At 38.8% G+C, this 20,845-nt stretch overlaps 1 protein-coding gene across 3 annotated transcripts in view; it reads left to right on the top strand.

The window, feature by feature from the left end:
- bcar1 (BCAR1 scaffold protein, Cas family member) overlaps positions 1-20,845 on the top strand; it is a 69,564-nt gene that overhangs the window by 11,787 nt on the left and 36,932 nt on the right. The window contains exon 2 of one of the 3 annotated variants that reach the window (XM_079255343.1): positions 9,908-9,955. The exons of 1 other annotated variant lie outside the window; for it this stretch is intronic. In XM_079255343.1, coding sequence (XP_079111469.1) covers positions 9,908-9,955 — 48 coding nt within the window. Of the gene's footprint in view, positions 1-9,907; positions 9,956-17,321; positions 17,595-20,845 lie in introns of those variants that run through there. One more of the 3 variants, XM_079255344.1, reaches the window with a different exon arrangement.

The following is a 20,845-nucleotide window of genomic DNA, read 5'->3' as shown; positions in this document are numbered from 1 at the left end:
TTGACCACCATTTTGTTTACTGGAGCTGGTTATATTCTGACAACAACCGGGTTGATGGATCCAAATTAGCTTAGTAGACCCAATAATAGAATAGAATAGAATAGAATAGAATAGAATAGCCTTTATTGTCATTGTACCAGACTATACAACGAGATTGAGCTGCCAATCCCTTGCGCAAAACAAGCATTACATTACACAACAAAATAGAATAAAAAACAAAATACATTATAAAAACACAATGTAATATAAAAAAAAAACCCACAAATGATATATATATATATATATATTTATATATATATATGTGTGTATATATATGTATATATATATATATATATATGTATATATATATATATATATATATATATATATATATATATATATATATATATATATATATATGTATATATGTGTGTATATATATGTATATATATATATATATATATATATATATATATATATATATATGTATATATATATGTATATATATATATACGTGTGTATATATATGTATATATATGTATATGTATATATATATATATATATATATATATATATATATATATATATATATATATATATATATGTATATATATATATACGTGTGTATATATATGTATATATATGTATATGTATATATATATATATATGTGTGTGTGTGTATATATATATATATATATATATATATATATATATACACACACATATATATATATATATATATACATATATATACACACACACACATATATATATATATATATATATACACACATATATATGTATATATTTGTCCAGGTTTATGTCTATTAATCTGTTTTTATCTGAGTGGATCCATTTTACCTGAACGGTTGACCAGATTCCTGTTGTGTGTGTTGTGTGTGTGAACCACAGACTACTGATCACGTGTGAAAATGGTTCAAATGAAAAATCCTACTTCATTTTCTCTGATTTCCACTTCCTCGGGTCTACTGGCTCTTATCCACTCCAGCTGCCTCTGCATCCTCAGCATTCATCCAGCTGCCTCAGCATTCTTTATCTTTCTTCATCTATTCCCTCCACCCCACCCTGTCCAAATTTGTTCATAATTAAACACAGAGTAAATTGCTTGGCTTCTTTGTTCACAGCCAGCTGACAGGAAGGGAGCAGAACAGATCAAACTCACTGCTTCATGTTGACGAATAATCACCGAATCTGCAGCTGCCTTCATGTACACTTATGTCTCTGTGTGTGTTTAGTTGCGTTCATTTCTTCTCACTAACGGACATCCAGCCACAAGCTCCTTTCACATGCTCTGCTTTCCATGAACCTAATGGCAGCAGGAATCTGAGCCAATGGTGTATTTCCAGATCATTTTCAGACAGGAATCTGTCTGGGTGTGTAACGGACAGACAGCAGAGGTTTTTGCATAAAGAAGATACCTGCTTCCATCAGGACCACTTGGAGGAACGCATTATATACATTTATATGTATATAATGCGTATGACATCCTTAACAATGTGTTTTAGAGATGTGGTTGGTTCATCAACTCTCTAATCTCTGCCAGATCTCTGGTGTCTCCGAGTGCTATCTTTTATATCACCATCAGTTTCTGAGGAACGGTGGTGTGTAACTCTGTGGGGTGAATTGTGATTAACAGCTTATCACTTAGAAGATCTACAGAAGTATGTCAGGCATTTATGTCCAGGAGCCATATAATCCTTCTGCAAAATGTAGTACAGGGGTGTTCAGCTCCGGTCCTCTTGGAGCAGGGGACATGGAAAACCTGCAGGATTGTGGTCCTTGAGGACCGGAGCTGGACACCCCTGTACTACACATCCTTAACAACACATTGGCTGTTTGATCTGATTATTGTGAGCCATGACAGAAAAGGGAGACATGGAAAACCTGCAGAACAGCAGCCCTCGAGGACCGACTTCGGACACCCCTGATGTAGTGTTTATTTGGACACTTTTCAATTCATTAGATTTAATTTAATTTAGTTTCATTTCGTTAATCTTATTTGATTTAATTTCATTTGGGCGTTGTGTGGTTGATTCCAATATAACACGTTGAGCTGAGCCTGATTGTTAACGTACCTGTGATGATGGTGTATAATTTCTCCCTACAGACACACTCAGATGCAGTGAGAAAACCACAGATGTAAGATGATTTTGGGCTCGATGCACCACTGTCCAAAGACGATCAGTTGTATCAAAAACATTCTTGACATGTGAGTGGCAGGATGGTCTGCTAAACACTCAGATTCTATGACCTTGTGTTTAGTTTTTAAGGGAATGAAAAACACTTTTAAACCCCTTATTTGAAGAGAAAACCTGTCAAAAAGCAATGAAGTCCACGGAGAGAGCAGTGGGTGCTCTGGCAGAAACCTGGAAGTGATGATTTGTGGAAGATTTGAATGATTTTGATGGATAGTTTTGTATTTTTAGGAGATACTTTGAATGTGGAAAAATTGATTTGAGAAATTTTTAAGGACAAATAAAGTGTGACATCATCAGTGTGAATTTTTAATGGTAATTTTCTCAATTTTCACAATAACTAAACTGGATTTTTACTTCTAATTGTTTTCTAATCCTACAAATGTGAAGTTTTTTTTCAGAAAGACAACCTGGAAGTGATGATGTATTTCAGATCAGTAAAAACATCTGTCTATATGCTAACTGCATGCTTTTTATTCTGTTTTAAAAAATCAATCACGGTATTGATTATAGTTTCAGAGTTATGTTTTATCATTTGATCTCCTGATTTTTTTCCCGTTTCCTTTGGTGGATTTAATAAATAAATTACTTTTGACATTTGGATTGAATATATTATTTTATTCCTCACAGAGTTTTTTTTTCTTAGTTGATCTTTAAACTTAAGTAATTACATTAGCCGAGGGACTTTGTTGGCACAAAATCTCTGCATGTCTTTATCGGAGAGGACTGAGTTAAAACCTTTCGGCCTTCAGAGCTGCTCTGAACTTCTGCTGCTAATTTTAATGATAAATTTAAGTTGTTAAAAATCTGTTGATCAATTGCTTGTGAATCTTCTGGGGGAAAAAAATCACCTTTTTTCAGACAAACCACAGAGAGGAGGTCGGTGAGGGGGACAGCGTGGAGTTTCTGCTGAGTCGTGATCTTTACACAGCTTTTCTGCTGACTGTTCACTTCACAGTTGTACCCACCAGCCTCAGATGCTGCATCCTGACCTGTATCTGTGTGCATGTGTGTGTGCACACACTGCTAATGTCTGCAGCTATGAGTACATGGATAAGAAAAGCAGATGAGATGACAACCTGCATGACTATATTTGCTCCTTTTCTACAGACTCAACCCCAAAAAGTTGGGCTTCTGTGTAAAAATGTTAACAAATGCAGTTATTTACATATATCATCATCCCAAACTGGGAAAAATATGGCTTGGTGAGATTTGAAAATGAGACACACATTAAAAACATGTAGACCAGAATAATTACATATCCCTCACTGATCTGTTCGGATGTGAATAACAGTAAACTTTGGGACTTGACACATTTTATTTGAGCTTTTTTTAGACTTCCAGTCAACTTGTTTTCTTCTGTTTTCACTGTCCTTTGTTGTGTCGTCACTGATTTCGTCCCGTATTTTCTACATACAGTGTACTAAAATAGACTCTTTTCTATTTTAATACCTTCTGCTTTTATCTGAAATGGATGTTCAGATCAGATATTTTTAGATGCTTCTGAAACTGAAGTGTGTGGCCCTGGTGAAGTATTTCTGTTTTCCATTTCTGGAGCTGCCAGGACTTTATCTCATCAAACCTCGGAGCTATTGGAGTTAGTGTTCACCGCAGCATGAGTTTGTGTGGCAGATGGTTGTTGCAGAAGCTGTTCTGTCTGTAAACGGAGAAGAAGAAGACTTCCTTATCGAGCTGCTGGGATCTGCTGGGAAGCACTGATCACAACACACAGGAAGCGCAGCATTCCTCTGGCCAGACAGTCGGAGAAGTTTGGGACACCAGCCAGACAACTGTGTTTGTGTGTGTGTGTGTGTGTTTGCAGACAGTAGATGCCACCTCTGCTGTACAGTTTGTGGTTCTGAATTATGTTTGACCTCACTGGAAGACTGCAGCTCTGAAATTAGGTCAGATTCTTTCCAGGACTTATGTAAGAAAACTCTAGCTCTTCCTCTGACGGTTGCTGGGTCGGTGTCGGTTTGCAGATATTCTTGCTGTAGTTTCTAAATCCTCTCCTGGAGCTGAGGATTTGACACAAATCAGAGTCTTGTATCTCATTAATTTGGTTTGAGATGTGACATTTATTACAGATATTCACATTTTAAGAGGATGAATTTGAATGATCCTCATTTTGCTGACCTTTTTTGGAGCACAGCAGGGATCAAACTGCTCAGCTCCTCAACTGGACACCGTTACCCCGTCAAAGCAGCTGCAGATTTTAATGTCGTGGCGGTCACATCCATGATGTGACCTCCATTTTGCCACATGTCGTCGTCAAAGATTAAAACAGATTCCGATTTTATAAACTCTTGAAGAGCAGCTGTCCCGAGTTTGGACTTTGACACATTGTCTACAGCTTAAAAAGTAATATTGCTTCATGAATAATAATAAAAAAAAAAAAAGGTCCAAAAGCACATTTTTATTGGATACATTTTTTTAACACAAGTTTTAACCATTTGATCCACTGGATTAAAGAAAAAAGCAAACGACAATAGCTGATGGTAGATGGTATGTAAACTAACCACAGCGTCTCTTGTCTTCTAAACTTTTCATCACTTTATCCCTGTCAACCTTGTGACCTTACATCTGGTGAAACTAGTCCCTGTTGCCCCCACAGTTATCGGCATACTGCAGCTTGTAGAAGCATTAAAGTCCAAAGATGTGCACAGATTAGACAAAAACAAACAAAGAATATAAAAGATAGCCTTGATAAATAAATGCATATACACCTGAGAAAAAGCAAGCGCATTCTCAGCCTATATCCAGCGTACAGCGATTCCCTGCATCTGTGCAGACCAGCTGGTTCACCAGTGAGATACACCACATGTAGCACTGGGTGGTTTGGCCAGTTGGACTGAATATTTTTGTCATGAAGGGAATTTGTTTTTCACTACAAACACAGATTTAAATAACATAGACACCTTTTAAGACAAGCAATCATTTGACAGGGAAACCTTTTCGCTGCTGCGCCACTAAACCTGCATGCAGCAGAGCAGTTGTGTTATTGCAGATGTTCATCAATGTATCTGCCATCTGTTGCTTATCTGAGGTCAGGTCATGAGCCCAGACTTCCCTCTCCTTGGCCATCTCTACCAGCTCATCCAGGAGGAATTCCTTAGAATTGCCAGACCAGCTGAGAGACCTGGTTTCCCCAGCTTGTACTGGGTTTTCCTAGGGTCTCCTCCAGTGGGACATACCCATAAAACCTCCCCTATCTCTAAGCAAGAGCCCAAACACTGAGAGGAAGAACATCTCTCACCGCTTGCATCCGCAGTCTTGCTCTTTCAGTCCCTACTGGGAGCTGGTGACCACAGGTGAGTATAGTAATATACCCTCCGATTCACACCAGCCGATCATCATTGTTTTGTGGTGAAAACTAAAAGAGTTCAGAAAGTAAAGGTGCAGCAGATGTTGAAAATGATGACATATCTGTTTTCTGGAGATACTTTGGCTTCAAAGAAGGACCACACACATTTGTCTGAATTTTTCATTGAGGTGTCCAGAAAACAAAAGCTAATCCAGCTTCATCCTGTCTCTTCTCTGAGATTTCTCCAGCCAGTAAAAGTCAGTCTTATGTTTACTCTTGTCATACATGTTGCTCTGCTCCTCTCTTGCCTTCTTTTCCTCTCTACCTCCTCTTGGGTTTCTTTGAGGAATGGTTTCAGTCATGGTGTCTGTTCAGAATAGTCAGTGTGTTGATATCCAGTTGCTAGTGTGTGTGTGACACAATGCTGTAAAGCAACACTCAGCTATACAGCAGACTCTCATGAAGTGTAGGATTTTAAAGTGCATTTTTTTTCAGCCTTGGGATGTTGCAGGGCAATGGCAGCTTCAGAAATGTACTTAAAGTGGAACTATTATGTGCATTTCAGGCTATTTTATTTTTATTTCTGAGCCCAGAAGGGCTGGGATTGATCGAGTTATTGTCACAAATCGCTTTATTTACTTCAGACCGACCCTCTCCGTAGGCTGTCAGATCAGCCTGTGGGCAAAACGAGTGGATTGAGACTCTTCTGCATTAAGCCCCGCCTCCCGCCACTGCACTACATCGGGAGCGCGCACCGCAACTGCTTTTGCCGTCATTGTAACGTCTCATAAACAGAAGGATTAGGCTAATATGAACTCAATAAAAAAAACAAAATACAATGTCAACACATAGCATACAGCCCTACATGTTGGAACCTGAATCAGACCCTGAAAACAAAGTGGAAAACAGCAACCCACAGCAAGGAATGCAGCAGGATGTCTCTCTTTGGTAAACTCACCAGCCATCGTTGGAAATAACTTTATCCCACGTTTTCCACCCGCCTGATGTATTTGTACATGTCCTTTTTCACCAGTAGAAGGTAACCAATCACCGAACCTTATCCCCCGGGACGTCACAAGGATTCCAAAGTAGAAAAAACTCTCTAAAACGACGCGTTTTTTGTTGCCATGGAAACCAAACGGAGAGCGTGCTGGAACTCAAACTCAAACTCAAACATGCGTTTAGGTGATAAAAAAAAACAGTGCACATGTTCACATGTTCACAGTTCACATGTCTGATGAGGATTCAACCTTGTAACACTGTAGAAAGCTCAGAAAACTCCAAATACCATAATAGCACCCCTTTAATAAACACCACTGTGCAATCAAAATAAGTCTGAAATGTATATTTTGCCAGAGGTGGCAACATCAGCATTTTTTTTTTTGCACCTGCTAAAAACATTTGAAGTACCGACAATGTATGAAACAAAGATCCACACCCTGAACATCCTCAAGTCAAACTGACAAAGATGGAGGACACTAGAGGCATGTTTGGCTACATATTTGGTTAACTCGCATCAGGACAGTAACATTATTGGTTATAAAAGGAGTATTGCACAGAGGCAGAGTCTCTCTGGTGTCTGTAGACAGAAAATGGCCAATATGCGACAAACTGGGTATGAAAATTATGGAACAATTTTGGAAAAAGTTTCTGAAACTGGAATAAGTTTGAAAAAGACTGTGTTAAATAATGTTGGTGATATTGTTTAAAACTAATCTGGAATGTATCCATTCCGGGTGAATGACACTCAACAACAATATCTGACAGCTTAGTGTCATTTTCATTCTTTTAAATTTGTCTTGTTGAAGCTAAGCTAAGCTGTGCATGTTTATAAAGTCCCTTCTGCATCAGTTGTGTATCATAGTTCAGCATTGCATTATCACATCACTGTGCAGTCTGAGTGTTCCTGAATGCACCGCCAATGTTCTGTCTTTAAAGCTGCTTCAGATGGTGGGAGGGCCTCTGGTGGCCTAAACCTGACCAGCTGTTAGCTTCAGTTCAGCATCAGGAAATATTCTGATGGATCTGAAGCCAACAGGCTCTGTGGGATTTTTATTTTTGTATTTATCAGTGTTTTGTCTGAAAGATTCCTGCAAAGCGTCGCAGAAAGTACCGAACATGATGGACTGTTGTGCTGCTCTATATTTAGACTGAATGCTAATTAGCCTACTCCACTTCTGATATCCTATAAAAAGACAGAAGAGTCTCTGGAGAACCAGCTGGGAATGATCTGGCCTCCTGTTTTTACTCTGCTCTGCAGTAGTAACTGGATCTCTCATTGTACTGAGTCAGTACTGTATACACCTGGCTGTACGTCAAAGACAACAGGATGCGGCCAGTGTTACTGTATGCACCGGTTTGACATGGAAAAACTGGTGAAAATGGTTTTGCTGTTTGGGTTCAGTTTTTGTTTTTAATAATTACATTACAAAGTTGTCAGTTTACATCCTGCAGCCTGTAAGTTTGCAGAAGCATTAAGGAGGGTGCACAATGATGCATTAGTATATTTATACATGTTTTAATTAACACCTGACTTCACTGCAGAAGCAGACCTCTCTGTTAAAACCAGGTAGAAATCCTATTCCACAGGTTATCCTTCAAGCTGATTGTTTCTAAAATTACATCACATAACTTCATCCTGATGTTGTGTTTGTTTTGCCCTTATAGTTGTAATGTGCGGTTACGTTTTCCATCTCAGTAAACCAACAGGATGAACAGCTGGTAGCCGGTCATGGGGATTTTTTCAGCTGTTGTGTGTGTTGGTTGTAATTAACAGGGATTGTAGCAGCATTCTGTGCACATATGGAGATAAATCCATCCTGTGATCATGGAGAGCTCTTCCTCTTCATGATGAGATTAATAAAAGGCAGCAGTGGAGACAAGCTGATGATCTGCCAGTCTCCAGGTGGAGTGAATCTGAACATCACATCATGGCGTTACCATGTTAGAGGTGATATAACAAGGAAACATGGTGATGGTTCAACTCATCAGAAACTCTGAATGGAGGGTCCGCTACGTGGTAGATGATCAGCTTGGATGTGGCTGGGAATGCTGCCCTCCAGCTGGGAAAATCGGTCATTTCATTGTGAAAACCTCCATCAGACAGCATGTTTAACCCCTTAACGCCCACGTTACATTTATGTAGAAAAAAATAGATACAATGAAAAAAAAATTGGAGGAAAAATAACAAGAAAATAAACTAAAATACATTGAAATATTAGATTAAATATTAGATAAAAATGAATATAAAAAATATAAAGATCAATACTTGGATAATAGTGAAAATAATATTCATTCATTCATTCATTCATTCATTCATTCATTCATTCATCCATACATTCCTTTTTTTTTATACTGCTTAGACCAGTTCCTGGTCCCGTGGAAACTGGGGCGTATCCCAGCAATTAGCAGGTGAGAGGCAGGTTACACCGTGGACAGATAATAGTTCATCACAGGTAAAAACAAACAAACTAAATTAAATTGAATTAGCTTTTTTTTTATGTTTTAGTCATGCTTCTTTCCACCTGTTTCAGATGCAGCCCATTGACAGCAGCCAGCTTCTTTTTCCATTCTGAGCTGAATCAGTGAATCAGCTGATTGTGTGATGATAATTTCCATCATTTTCTCTGTCAATCAGCTGCTGAAGTTTATGAAACTCTGCAGAAAGCTGAAGTTTTTACCTTTGGAAATTTTTGCTTAGGAGGATAACTTACAAGGTAAACCATTATTTTAACTTGTTACTAGAAAAACTAGTAAAACTTTTAAGCATTTGTTGCAAATAATTTTATAACAATATATAAACAAAGTCAAAATGAAATGAAAAAATGAAAAAATTATAATAAACAAGACTGTAATGAAACAAAATGCAACTAAATTAAATAAGTAATTAACAATTATCAAATAAAGATAGTTGATATAAACTGCATGCATAAAAATGAATTAACTGCATGGAAAAAAAACAATAAAACAAAGGCCAGTAGGTGTGAAGCAGTAAAATGAAATGGTCATATGTCACATTTGTGATTCTTATTATACCAAAGAGAACAAACGAACATCAAAACAGTGATTCAGGTTTTGCCAGGGACCAAAATACTGTCCTTGTTGGATTTAAAAAACACTTCTGTTATAATACAACTTGTCTTTGTTTACTAATTCAGATATTTATTTTTGTTGTTTTAGTTACTAGCACAGTCCATCCATAATTTCATAATCTTCTATATTTTCTTCATCAAACTAAGCGAAGAATTTTATTGCAGCCAAACTGTCTCAGTGAAGCTGACATTAACAGGAAGGACAATTCCTCACAATCTACATCTTTCCTGACACGTAAACACACGTATGACCTAAAAACAGGTTTATTTACTTTCTATGCTTATGTGTATTTGTTGTGTATTCTGTGGTCCTCCAGGTTTTCTGTAAAATGTTTGACTGCCTTCAGGGACCACCACAGCCTGAGGTAGGTCTTCAAGCATGGTGTGGAAAGAAATACTTGTTATCTGCACGCAGCATCACTTCTTGTTAAAAGAAAGAAGAGTGGAGTTTAACACCCGCCCACCAAACACACAAAAAACTGAGAGAAGAAGGAAAGTAGGTGCAGATGACTTTCTGGCTTTTATTAATAGTCATCTGATTTTAATACATAGGTATTCTTTTTCATGTTCTTAATAATCATAATAATAAGAATAATTTGTTTAAAAGTTAAATATATTTTTGTTAAAAAATAAATGTTAGTAAAACAGAAGTTATGATAAGAAACATTATCTTATCATTCTATAATTATTTAATTAATTTGAATTGTTAATTTATCTGTAATAAAGTTGTATGATTATTTTGTATCAATAAATCAATAAATATTTATTCAAATGAATTTATTCATTGTTAAAAAATATATATTAATTAAATATTTCATCCTTACCAAATTGGTAATACTAAAATATATTACAGTATTTTTTTTTTAAATGTATCATTTGTTTGAGTCATCCAGAATATCAGACTAAATGTAGAAACTGATCATTAACTTCATCATCAGGAGTAAAAATTCTGAAATTCAATCACTATTTCAGTGTTTGATTATGAACATGACAGTTTTTAACAGCATTTTTTAGAAATATTGTTGGTGCAAGAGAAGTAAAGGATTTGCTCTCCTGCAGAGATCAATGGTCAGAAACTGGGAGGGGTTCTAACCATGGACCAGCAGTAGCAGGAGGGTTACTGGTTCTAAGTGCTGCTGCTTTTTTCTGCGTGCAGTGTGCATGTTCCCTGACCTGTCCAGGTGTGTCTAATAACAGCTGAGATCGCCCCTCCCCCTCTACCCCCCTTGCGACCCTGAGCCATGTTCAACAGTAGTGAAGCCTCCAGCTGTAGTTGTTCATGCTTAGTTGTAAAACTGCTGCTTACCTTCTGGTTTGGATACAGCTGCTGCAGGAGGAGGCAGCTCCGTGCTGCGTGGATCTGATTTTCATTTTGCATCATGTTTCTAAACTCTGACAGACTCTTTACTGTGACAAATGAAATTTTACAAATATTTTTCACACAGTCTCTGATGCTGCAGACCTGGTGTATCAATAGAGTATCTGCTTATCGCCCTCTTTATTTTTAAACCACAGCTTCATGTCTGTGTCCTATAAGCTCCATAAAACTTAGACAAGTAACTGTCAGTGGTGTAAAGACAAAGTTCTCCGTCTGTGTTTTTTGTGTTGCAGTGACAAGCTGCCATTCATTCCACAGCTCCGGCTAATGCTGCAGACAGCTCTGAATGGCTGCAACTGAGCAGTGAATGAATTCATTTACACTAAGTCGTCCCTTTCTGAAGGGAACACAGCTGATAAGGACTGTTGACCTCCTGGATGGAGGCCTGAGGCGTGACCCCAGAAACATTCTGCATAAAGAGCATCTTTCTCTACCATGGCATGGCCCCCGACCCCCCAGAACTCTGTTTTAATCCTGTTTTAATGTCTGTTGGTGTTGGGATGTTTCAGATCCTCTGCTATCATCTGGTTTCTAGAGATGTAGCTTAAAGTTACTGGTACTGGTTCTGGTTTGGTCTTAAAAAAAAAGGCACTGGGAGACAGTTGTGTGTGTTCATTTGATCAGCCTGTCAGATCAGTTTTGTTCATGACCTTTGACCTCAGCCGGACTTTGACACAACCACCACAGAAGAAGTATTTGTGCAGAAACTCGTCATCCTCGCGCTGCTCACGCCTCTCAGCCTGGGAATGAATGCTTCTTCTGAACTTTTCCAGACCCAGCCTCCAGCAGTAATTCTGTCTCTGAGTTGGACAAAGAACCAGAATCGGTTCTAAAAATCTTCCTTTGAACAATACATGAGGAGCATAGATATCTTATATTAAGGATAAATTTTCTTGCTAAGATTTATTATTTACGCAGCAGAGATGATTTAGTTTGAATAGACTTCTTGGTTACTTTCCTTTGTTGTGAAATTAATTGTTATGTTGGCATCAAAACACAGCAAAAAAAAAATAGAATTGAATTGTTATTACATAACAGCAAGTGTGAATGCGATAATGTGTAATTACTGATGTATAATGCAAAAAAGGTGAAGATGTCAGTGAAGTTAGTAAAAAACCTGTTAATTATTAAGTGGTGAAAACTAAGGTGTTTTTGTCATGGATTAGTGAGAGGCATGATGTTGTGATAGTTTTAGGGTGATCTAGTGGAAATTTAAGGAAGCACTTTGAATTTTTTGAACTGCTCATAGAGCATTGGTGCAGCTTACTGAAATTATGGTGTAGAATTGTAATTTTACTATGATATGATTGTTTTGGTGAAAGCACAGCATAATCTTATGATCACCACCATTGTACAGTGAATAAATCACCTTATACATAAAGCATGTCTCCTTCTGACAGAGGACACTGCAGCAGCTTATTCCAACAGCGAGCAGACGGGCAGTATTATTTCCAATCTGCATTTTTTAATCCCTTCATTTTTTCATTCTTTCGATTTATTTCATACTTTATCAGAGAGGAATCCTGCCTTAAAGATTTATAAGAGAAAGGAGGTGGGAAGTTGTATTGAGCAGACATATTAGGTAAATGTCACTTGTGGAATTTGAACCCATGACTTCCAAAGCCATAGTTTTCTCCCATTAACACTAGGACACCTCCTATAACATGCATGTGTGAATGGGAAAACATAAAACTCTTCTATTGAGAAGAGGATTCTTTCTATATTAGTGCACATGGAGATATCGTAGAAAAACATTGAATATTTGACCATAATGCTATGAAGAACTAAAGACGGTTAATTTTTTTTTTTTTTCAGAAGTAATCATTAAATGTCATCTAATCATAGAATTATTATGTTTGAATACTGAATCAACCATTTGCCACTAACTATTTAACTTCAGCACCATAGACGAAGAGCACGCAATTTCTTTTCATTTCTGGTCTTAGAGTGTCATCTAGTGGCATACTACTCCTTCATTAGTAGGAAGTAGTAGTATGCCAAAGTGTTACAAAAAAGACAACAAAGTCAGACCGTCATGTACCAGATACTGAAGATGGTAAGTTGTTAGAGCATATTAGGTAAAAGATTAGGTAAAAGATGCAAATTTTTAAGTGTTGCAAACTACAAATTTCTTAAGGATTGGCAGAAGGCATGATGTCACAACAGTGACGTTTAAGCTTTGATCTACGATCAAAGCTTAAACGCTCTCCTCTGGCCCACAGTCATATTTAACCTCCAGGCCACTAACATTCAGATAAAAAATTTACCATAGAAGATGAGATTTTTGAAAAATTGTCTTTATTTTTCACCTTGAATGAAACACTGTGTCTTGTTTTTGCACATTTTCTCCACGCTGGTTTTGAACCATGTAGACAAGCAGACTTTGCTCAATGCAGCACAGCTGAAGGCAATAAAGTAAACAAGGACACTTACTCTATATGGCTTTTCCTTTTTAAATGATTTGCAAAAAGACTTAGCTGACACCAACTAGGCTAATTCAGATAGTAATAAACAGACACTGCTGGTTGAAGAACTCATCTGGGAGCAATCATGTAACTTGTCATAGTGTGAATGGAAGCAGCTTCCATAAAAAAGAAGTGAAGTTCCACCATGAATTTTTGTAAAACTTGCTGGTTTCAAAGCAGCACAGATCAGGGTTAGATGGAGGAACATCTCTATTCGTCCATGGCTGTTGTAAGACACTGCCACAGAGGTGCAGACTGAAAAATAGTCACTGTTATATGGCTGCAATATACTGGATGCTGGAAACTGGTGCAAACAGCAAGAGAATCCGCAAGGCATGCTGGGAAACTCCAACCACCAATGCCTACTACTACTGAGCTGACTTGATGTAACAGGGTTACCCCCCTTTCATTTTTAAATAAGTTGCAAAAGTCTTTGCTGATACTAACTTTGCTGATATTTACAACAGTAACAAATAGACTCTACTGCAGCTCCCAGCTGGGAGCAATTAGCGCAATCATGCAAATTGACACAGTGTGAATGGAAGCAGCTTTAATAAATGAAATACCACCATGAATTTTTGTGAAACTTGTTAGTTTCAAACCAGCATAGAGAAAGATATATAGGAACTTCTCCAAGTGTACATGGCTTTTATGAGACACTTCCACAAAGGTATGGACAGAAGGTTGGCAGTATTAATAGGGCTGCCATGTACCGGACACTGGAAACTGGTGCAGACCTCTAAACCCTGTTGAAGCACTTTTCAGCTCATTATGCAAAAACTGACCAATGACTGAGCAGAATTTTTTTCAGTGTCCAATTTGCTTTGAAGGCTTCATTCATTCGTTATTATAACCGCTTAGTCCAATGAAGGGTCGCGGGGAAACTGGAGCCTTTTCCAGCAGTCTTTGGGCGAAAGGCAAGGTACACCCTGGCCAAATGAGAAAAACAGGAAACAATAGTGTGAATGCAATGGATTTAAAGATAAATAAAAACTTTAAGGTGATGTTTATGTCATTTTACACATTTATGGTGTTAGAAAATATTTAATGTCTGTGATAATTACCAAGAAACTCTATAAGCATGACATCATTAGCCTCGGATGGAGATGATAAACTAACCAGACAGGACGCTCACACACACACACACACACACACACACACACACACTGGATGAACATCAATGTCCTCAAACAGGACAAGGAGACACTTCCCTGCAGAGGACATCACCATATTCAGATTGTCAGTGACCTACATCAGACAGCACTCAATAACTTCTTGTTCTGGTGTTTCTGACTCTGTGTGTGTGTGTGTGTGTGTGTGTGTGTGTGTGTGTGTGTGTGTGTGTGTGTGTGTGTGTGTGTGTGTGTTTGCGTGCGTGGGTGTGTGTGTGTGTGTGTGAGGCATTTGCCAGTTGTAGGTCAGTCTGACAGATACTGTTGTTGTCAGTGAGGGCAGTGCTCATGTCATGGAGGATGAAGGCCGTGTGTGTGTGTGTGTGTGTGTGTGAGAGTAGGTAGGTGTGTGGTATGCTCTTGTGGGTGCTTGGCTCCAGTTTGTTCGGCTCATTCACAGACTAACCATTGTCTGTATATCAGTGAGGCATTAAAAGCTGCAGAAAACGTTAAATCCAGCAGGATCTTCAGATCCAGATGATGAATTTAGAGTTTTCGGGCACATTCACATCAGCCTTTTTGATTCAAATCTGAGTCTGTTTGCTCGTAAAGTCCGCTTTGTTTCGGGAAATATGAATGCACCAAACGAAATCTGATTCAGACCAAAGAAGCAGACCCGCTCCGCCTACAAATGCACCATTTCAAGCGGACTAAATACAGGAAGCGGACCATCGTGGGTGAATACACAGGAATCACGTTAACAGTCCTCTGCCTCGTCTGTTGTTCATACTGCGCCCATTGTGTATTTCTGCAGAATACTTGCAAAAGACAAAATAAAAACCCAAAACAGCAATAGTTTCATGTTCCATGTTTCACTCACAAGTGGAGGAAATTGAGTTTTCTTCTTCACACGGGTCTTGTCCTCTTTGCTAAATACTAGTTCAGTCCACCTCTGGTGAGAATGGGGATATATTATTCTAATGGTTTGGCTCGTTTGACCAAAGTGCAACGTAAATGCAATCTGAGTCCGCATGGATACGCCCCCCTACATCTGAGCTGAGTTCCCAATCGTACCGAGTCTAGCAGACTATACTGATGTGAGTGTACTCCAAACTCCTGAATAGAACCAGACTGTAATGTTCCTACAATGTTTCTGTGTTGACGCTTGTCCTTTCCTTTGCTCTGTCCTTTTCCTTCTCTCTTTTACTCTTTTCCTCTGAAAATCTCTTAATGGTTTCCTTTGATGAATCCGCCATGTTTAAAAATAGAAATGCCTGCATGTAGTGTGGTGACATGAAGGAAAACATAGCTGTAACGTCGTGCGGTTTCTCAGCCTCAAGATGCTGCAGGACAACAGTGCGTCCAGGAATGTACATAAAAATTGTCACTATGCCATAAAACAAGTCAGGAACTTATGTTTTCTGCTTTAAAGTGTGAAAATTTCTGGAGTTTTATCCAGTTTGTTATGAAATCGAGTATGAAAGGATATCTCTACCAACCAATAAGACAGGAGTTGCTTTATTTCCTGGCAGATAGAATAAAAAATATATGTAAAATATGTAAAATCTGAATCAAAGAGTGTATATCTACTTATATATGTTGTTGTAAACTGAAAAAAGTTGGGAACAACCTTATTTCTGTTGATTTTTGTGGGGATCAGTAACAAGAGATACATTTTCTTCCACCCCAAATAGGCTGTAAAGTAATGTAAGAAGCAGATGCAGACATTTGTTTACTCTGCTGTCCTGTGTCCTGTGCCAACCCCTAGCTTTAGGAAGAGAAGTCTTGACCTGACCTGTGGGTCATATGTCAGCTCTAACTCTGATGTTGTTTGTTCTGGTGTCATGGAGTCTGCTTCATCACCAGGTTGGACGACATTTTGGTTTGAAGCATAACTGCCTTCAGATATGATGCTGTTGTTTTCTTTTACTCCTGTTTGCAGGTTTGCGTTTTTCAGATTCAGATAACTCACTACTGGACCAGGACTGATTGGATGGACGTGTTGAGGACTGAGAAGTAGATATGTGTTCTGAATATTGTTGTATATGGAGTTATTTATTCACTTTGGGGCCTGGTTTTAAAAGTTTCCATTTGGACAAAATATTTAAATGAATGAAACTTAAGCAGATACATGTCCCTTAGACTCTGTGTGGACATGCTCTTAATTCTAACAGTCACAAAGGCTCTGTACAGTCACGTCTCACAAACCCCCCAGTACTTATTGGAACCCCAGATGGGGAACCACTGGTGCAGTGTAAGTCATATTGGAGTTTTCTCCTGCCCCTATTCATGTTTGGTGCTGATTCTGGTGGAATCTTCCACTGGAGACGTTTTTGGAGGACTGGAATCGGGTCCATCTTGAGGAATGGAAAATCCAGAATCAGGCGAACACCAACAGAAACATGAACCACACAGAATAACTGGTCGTCTGATTGGTTGCCAGCTGGATGGTGATCTGTAGACTCTCATGGTTGTAGATGAGGTTTTATACAAGCTGTGAGGATGAGAGCACTCCCTTATTTTGTCACCTGTATGATCCTGTTGGAACTTTCCAGCATGGATCAGCTTGGACAGCAGGGGGAGAGAGAGAGAGAGAGAGAGAGGCCTGAGGGGACAGAGGGAGGGCACTGCTCATTTACATGATAAAAGCTCCAATGGCCAGCCTGGATAGAGGGAATGTCAGGATCCAACCGGAAGTGATGTGTTGAGTTACACACTCCTCCCTCTTTTCCTCAGGCAGGGGGGAGAGGGTGATCGAGGGAGGAAGACGGGGCGAGCGAGGTAGAAGTAAATGGCCAAGCAGCAGTCTCATTCTTGCTGTATGAGATCAGGAAGTAGCAGAATGTGTCAGGATCTGTTTGACTGCTGAGAACAAGACTGAACAGGACAGAAGAAGAAGGAGAAGGGGGGATAAACGGAGGAGTTTGGGAGCTTTGTTGGATTTTCTCTCCTTTCAGGATCTGTTGGCAAAGTGTCCCAGAGGGACTGAGCTAAAGTCCCAGAGTTCCCACATCCGCCTCACTGCCGCAGGGACAAAATGAACTATCTGGTGAGTGTGGATGGAAAATCACAGCTTCTTGTTTTTAGTTGTTTGCTCTCCTGCATCTCTGGCGTTTCAGAATTTGAGTGTTTTAACAGGACCTGCCTCGTCTCAGCTGTGTGGATTGAGGCGGGGGTGGAGGGGAAAAAAGAAAATGTGAAGGGGGAGGAGAAAAAACTGGAGTTAACATTTTTTCCTCTGCGGATTCCTACCTTTTGTTGGCTCTCAGCAGGGTGTTTGTGTGTGGTACACAGGTTGAGGAAAGCTGTCCTGTAGAGGAATGTTCTGGGACTAAAAACACCCCTCAAATGTTGCTCCCATTTTTTTCAGCCATTTAAGTCAAGGACACCAAACTGAGCTGAAGTTTTCAGAGAGGACACAGAGCCTAATGGAAAATGGAAACTATGAGTGAACGTTTTAAAAAAAAAAAAAAAGAAGAAGAAAAAACAGAAATGAAGTTTAAAAAAACAAAAACAAACAAAGTTTGCTGTTTGGTCTTTATTTAAGGAAGAATCAGGAAGGTCTACGGCTTCGGATAGAGAGGAAGATACGCAGGAGTCTTTCTGCTGACTCAGGAAAATGGAAAGAAATAACGGTTTCATGGGCTGAAGACAGACAAGTAGAGAGAAGATGTTGCCTTCCAGATCTGAAATGTGATGATAAGAATGGTTCGGCTAGCAGGAGTTTGCTGCTATTGTTTGAGAGGTTACTGTGTGAGTGTTCATATCCTGCCGCCGTGTCTGTGTGTGTGTTTGGAGTAAGTATGCAGTCAGGAATGTGGCGGACAGAAATTATGCAGTGCGGATCGCTGAGTGGAACAAGTAATTACACGCCTGTAATCAGTGTGTAATTAATACAGAGCAGATTGCAGCGCTGAGATGCAGCTCCATCAGATGCAACTTATTTTCATGTCAACTTTTCACTCTGTCTGGATTATAAAGTATCCTGTCTTCTGAGACTACACTGAAAATATATTTAGTCTTTAGATTAGAATAAAAGAAAACAATCTTCTTTATTCTAACATTGCACTATTCTGTTATTCTTACTTCATGTAGATAATAATGATAATCTGACTTATTTACTGTCACATGATCCATTTATTTGTTTTAGTTGTTCAAATGTTTTAGTGCAAATCAGTGCATTACGTCTATTTTAACTGATGTACTTTGTTTAGTCCCAGCTTAAATTTTGCAATAATTCACTTACAGTTAAAGATTTTTATTTATCCAACTCTTGTTCATTTAGTCCAACAAACCTGTTTAATTCTAGAAGAAAACAATGCAACTGTGTAGAAATCCTGTCCATCATTTTCTGTTTATTTAGACAGCATTTAACATGTTTTGTCGTTTAGTTAGCTTGCTAAAAAACTGCAAAAACAGTCTGATTAAAAACAGCAAATAAGTGTGAACAAATATTCCTGCAAAGGAACTTGTTGCTCATACTCTATCATGCAAATGTTGGCTGATTTTGTGTTGCTTTAGGTTGTGAGTCTTTTTCTTTTTTCTGCAATCTTTCCAAGATGGTTAGAGTTTCACAATCTTCTGTTCTAAAGTCATATTCAACTCAATTCAATCCAACTTTATTTATATAGCGTCAAATAACGGCAATGCCATCTCAAGACGCTTTACAGACAGGAAAAAAAACCTCATGAAAGCCAATTCATAATAGCCTATATAAGGAAACCAACAAATTGAGTTGGAAGATCCAACTCAATCTCCCATCCTGAGCAATTTAATGTGCCCTGTGATGGACAGATGACGGTCTGGTTAGACTGAACCATGTTATCTCAATATGACTGAATCGAACAAGTATTCATTTGTTGAAGTTTGAGCAAATTGTGAATCATTGAACTACTTTCACACTGGAAACATTAAATTCCATCCATCCATTTTCTGTACCGCTTGGTCCAATCAAGAGTTGCTTATCCCAGCAACCAGCTGGAGCCTATCCCAGCACTCATCAGGCCAAAGGCAGGATTCACCCTGGTCCAATCATCAGTCCATCACAAGACACATTCAATTATTTTGACCAAATTGCTTCTTAGACTTTTGTGACTATAAGAACCACCCACTTTCACTTTCTGAAGTGTTTATGTGTGTTTTATGAGGGGGTGCCCGCAGTGGTCAGAAGCTTTGCCGGTGTTGCTCCTAAACACATCTTATTGTTGACCAAGGTTGACCAACTGTTGACCAGTCCAATATTTCCAGTCAGTCATCACAATAAAAGCAAACAATTCCAGTTTTCTCTGTGGAATCAGTTTGATCACGATGTGTGTTGCAGAAACTAAATGCATCCCAATAGATAAAAAAAAAAAACTGTTTTTCTTCTGTGTAAAATCACCTAAAATGTGACTCATTCCACATTTAATTCCAATGTCTATATACTCAGTTACCATCAGATGTCCCAGCTGAACATACGTGTTCGTCTTCAGAAGTGAGGTCAGTCAACATATGTGGTTTATCCCTCCAAACCATCAGCTTAGTCCTTCACTCTGAACTTGGTTTTGTCAGATTATCACATGATTTCATCTCGATTATAAACGGGACTGGTAGATTACCTGCTGCAGGTGTTAACACCGGCTGCATGCGCAGTGAGCTTTTCAGAGGATCAGGTGTGTGTCCTGCTGAAGCTGAAGAGGATAATGAACGTATGGGAGGAAACGCAGCTGTGGCTGCCTGATGACACATACAGTATATCTGGAAGCATCTGCATCACAGTCAAGCGAGTGAGAACCAACATCCATGTCAGAAGGAAACTGATTACTTCCTGGTTTGCTCGCTCTTCTTCTGGACTTGTGACCGGGTCAGGAGTCAGTGCTACTGTCATTAATCTGTCTGCTTCAGTGGACAGAGATGTAATCTAAATGTTTCTACAGTGTGGCATCATTGTGTCAGGATGATGTTTCAGAAACAGAATACAGCAACAAACCACCTCAGGACTCTGGACAGATCAGAGCTCCTGAATTACATCTTTGATTCTATATTTTCCCAGTTTACACCAACAGTAGTCTGCAACGTCAGTCCAGAGCACGAACAGGAAGACAGTGGTGAGCAGCAATTACTTTAAAGCTGAACATTAGCAGGTTTTCCCAGCAAATCTGCCCTAAATAACGGGTGATCCTGCAACGTGTTTATCCTGTCTCTTCTCGGAGTCTTTTACTTTCTTCCAGAGTCTGATGTTGACTATTTTCTTAGGTCTTCCTTTGTCCCTTTTCTGCTCATCCCCTGATGTCCTCTTCTTGGCTTTCTTTCATGAATCAA

The sequence above is a fragment of the Telmatherina bonti genome (assembly GCF_933228915.1).
Source record: "Telmatherina bonti genome assembly, chromosome: 2".
Classification (NCBI taxonomy): domain Eukaryota; kingdom Metazoa; phylum Chordata; class Actinopteri; order Atheriniformes; family Telmatherinidae; genus Telmatherina; species Telmatherina bonti.
This window is presented reverse-complemented; position numbering and strand designations above follow the sequence as displayed.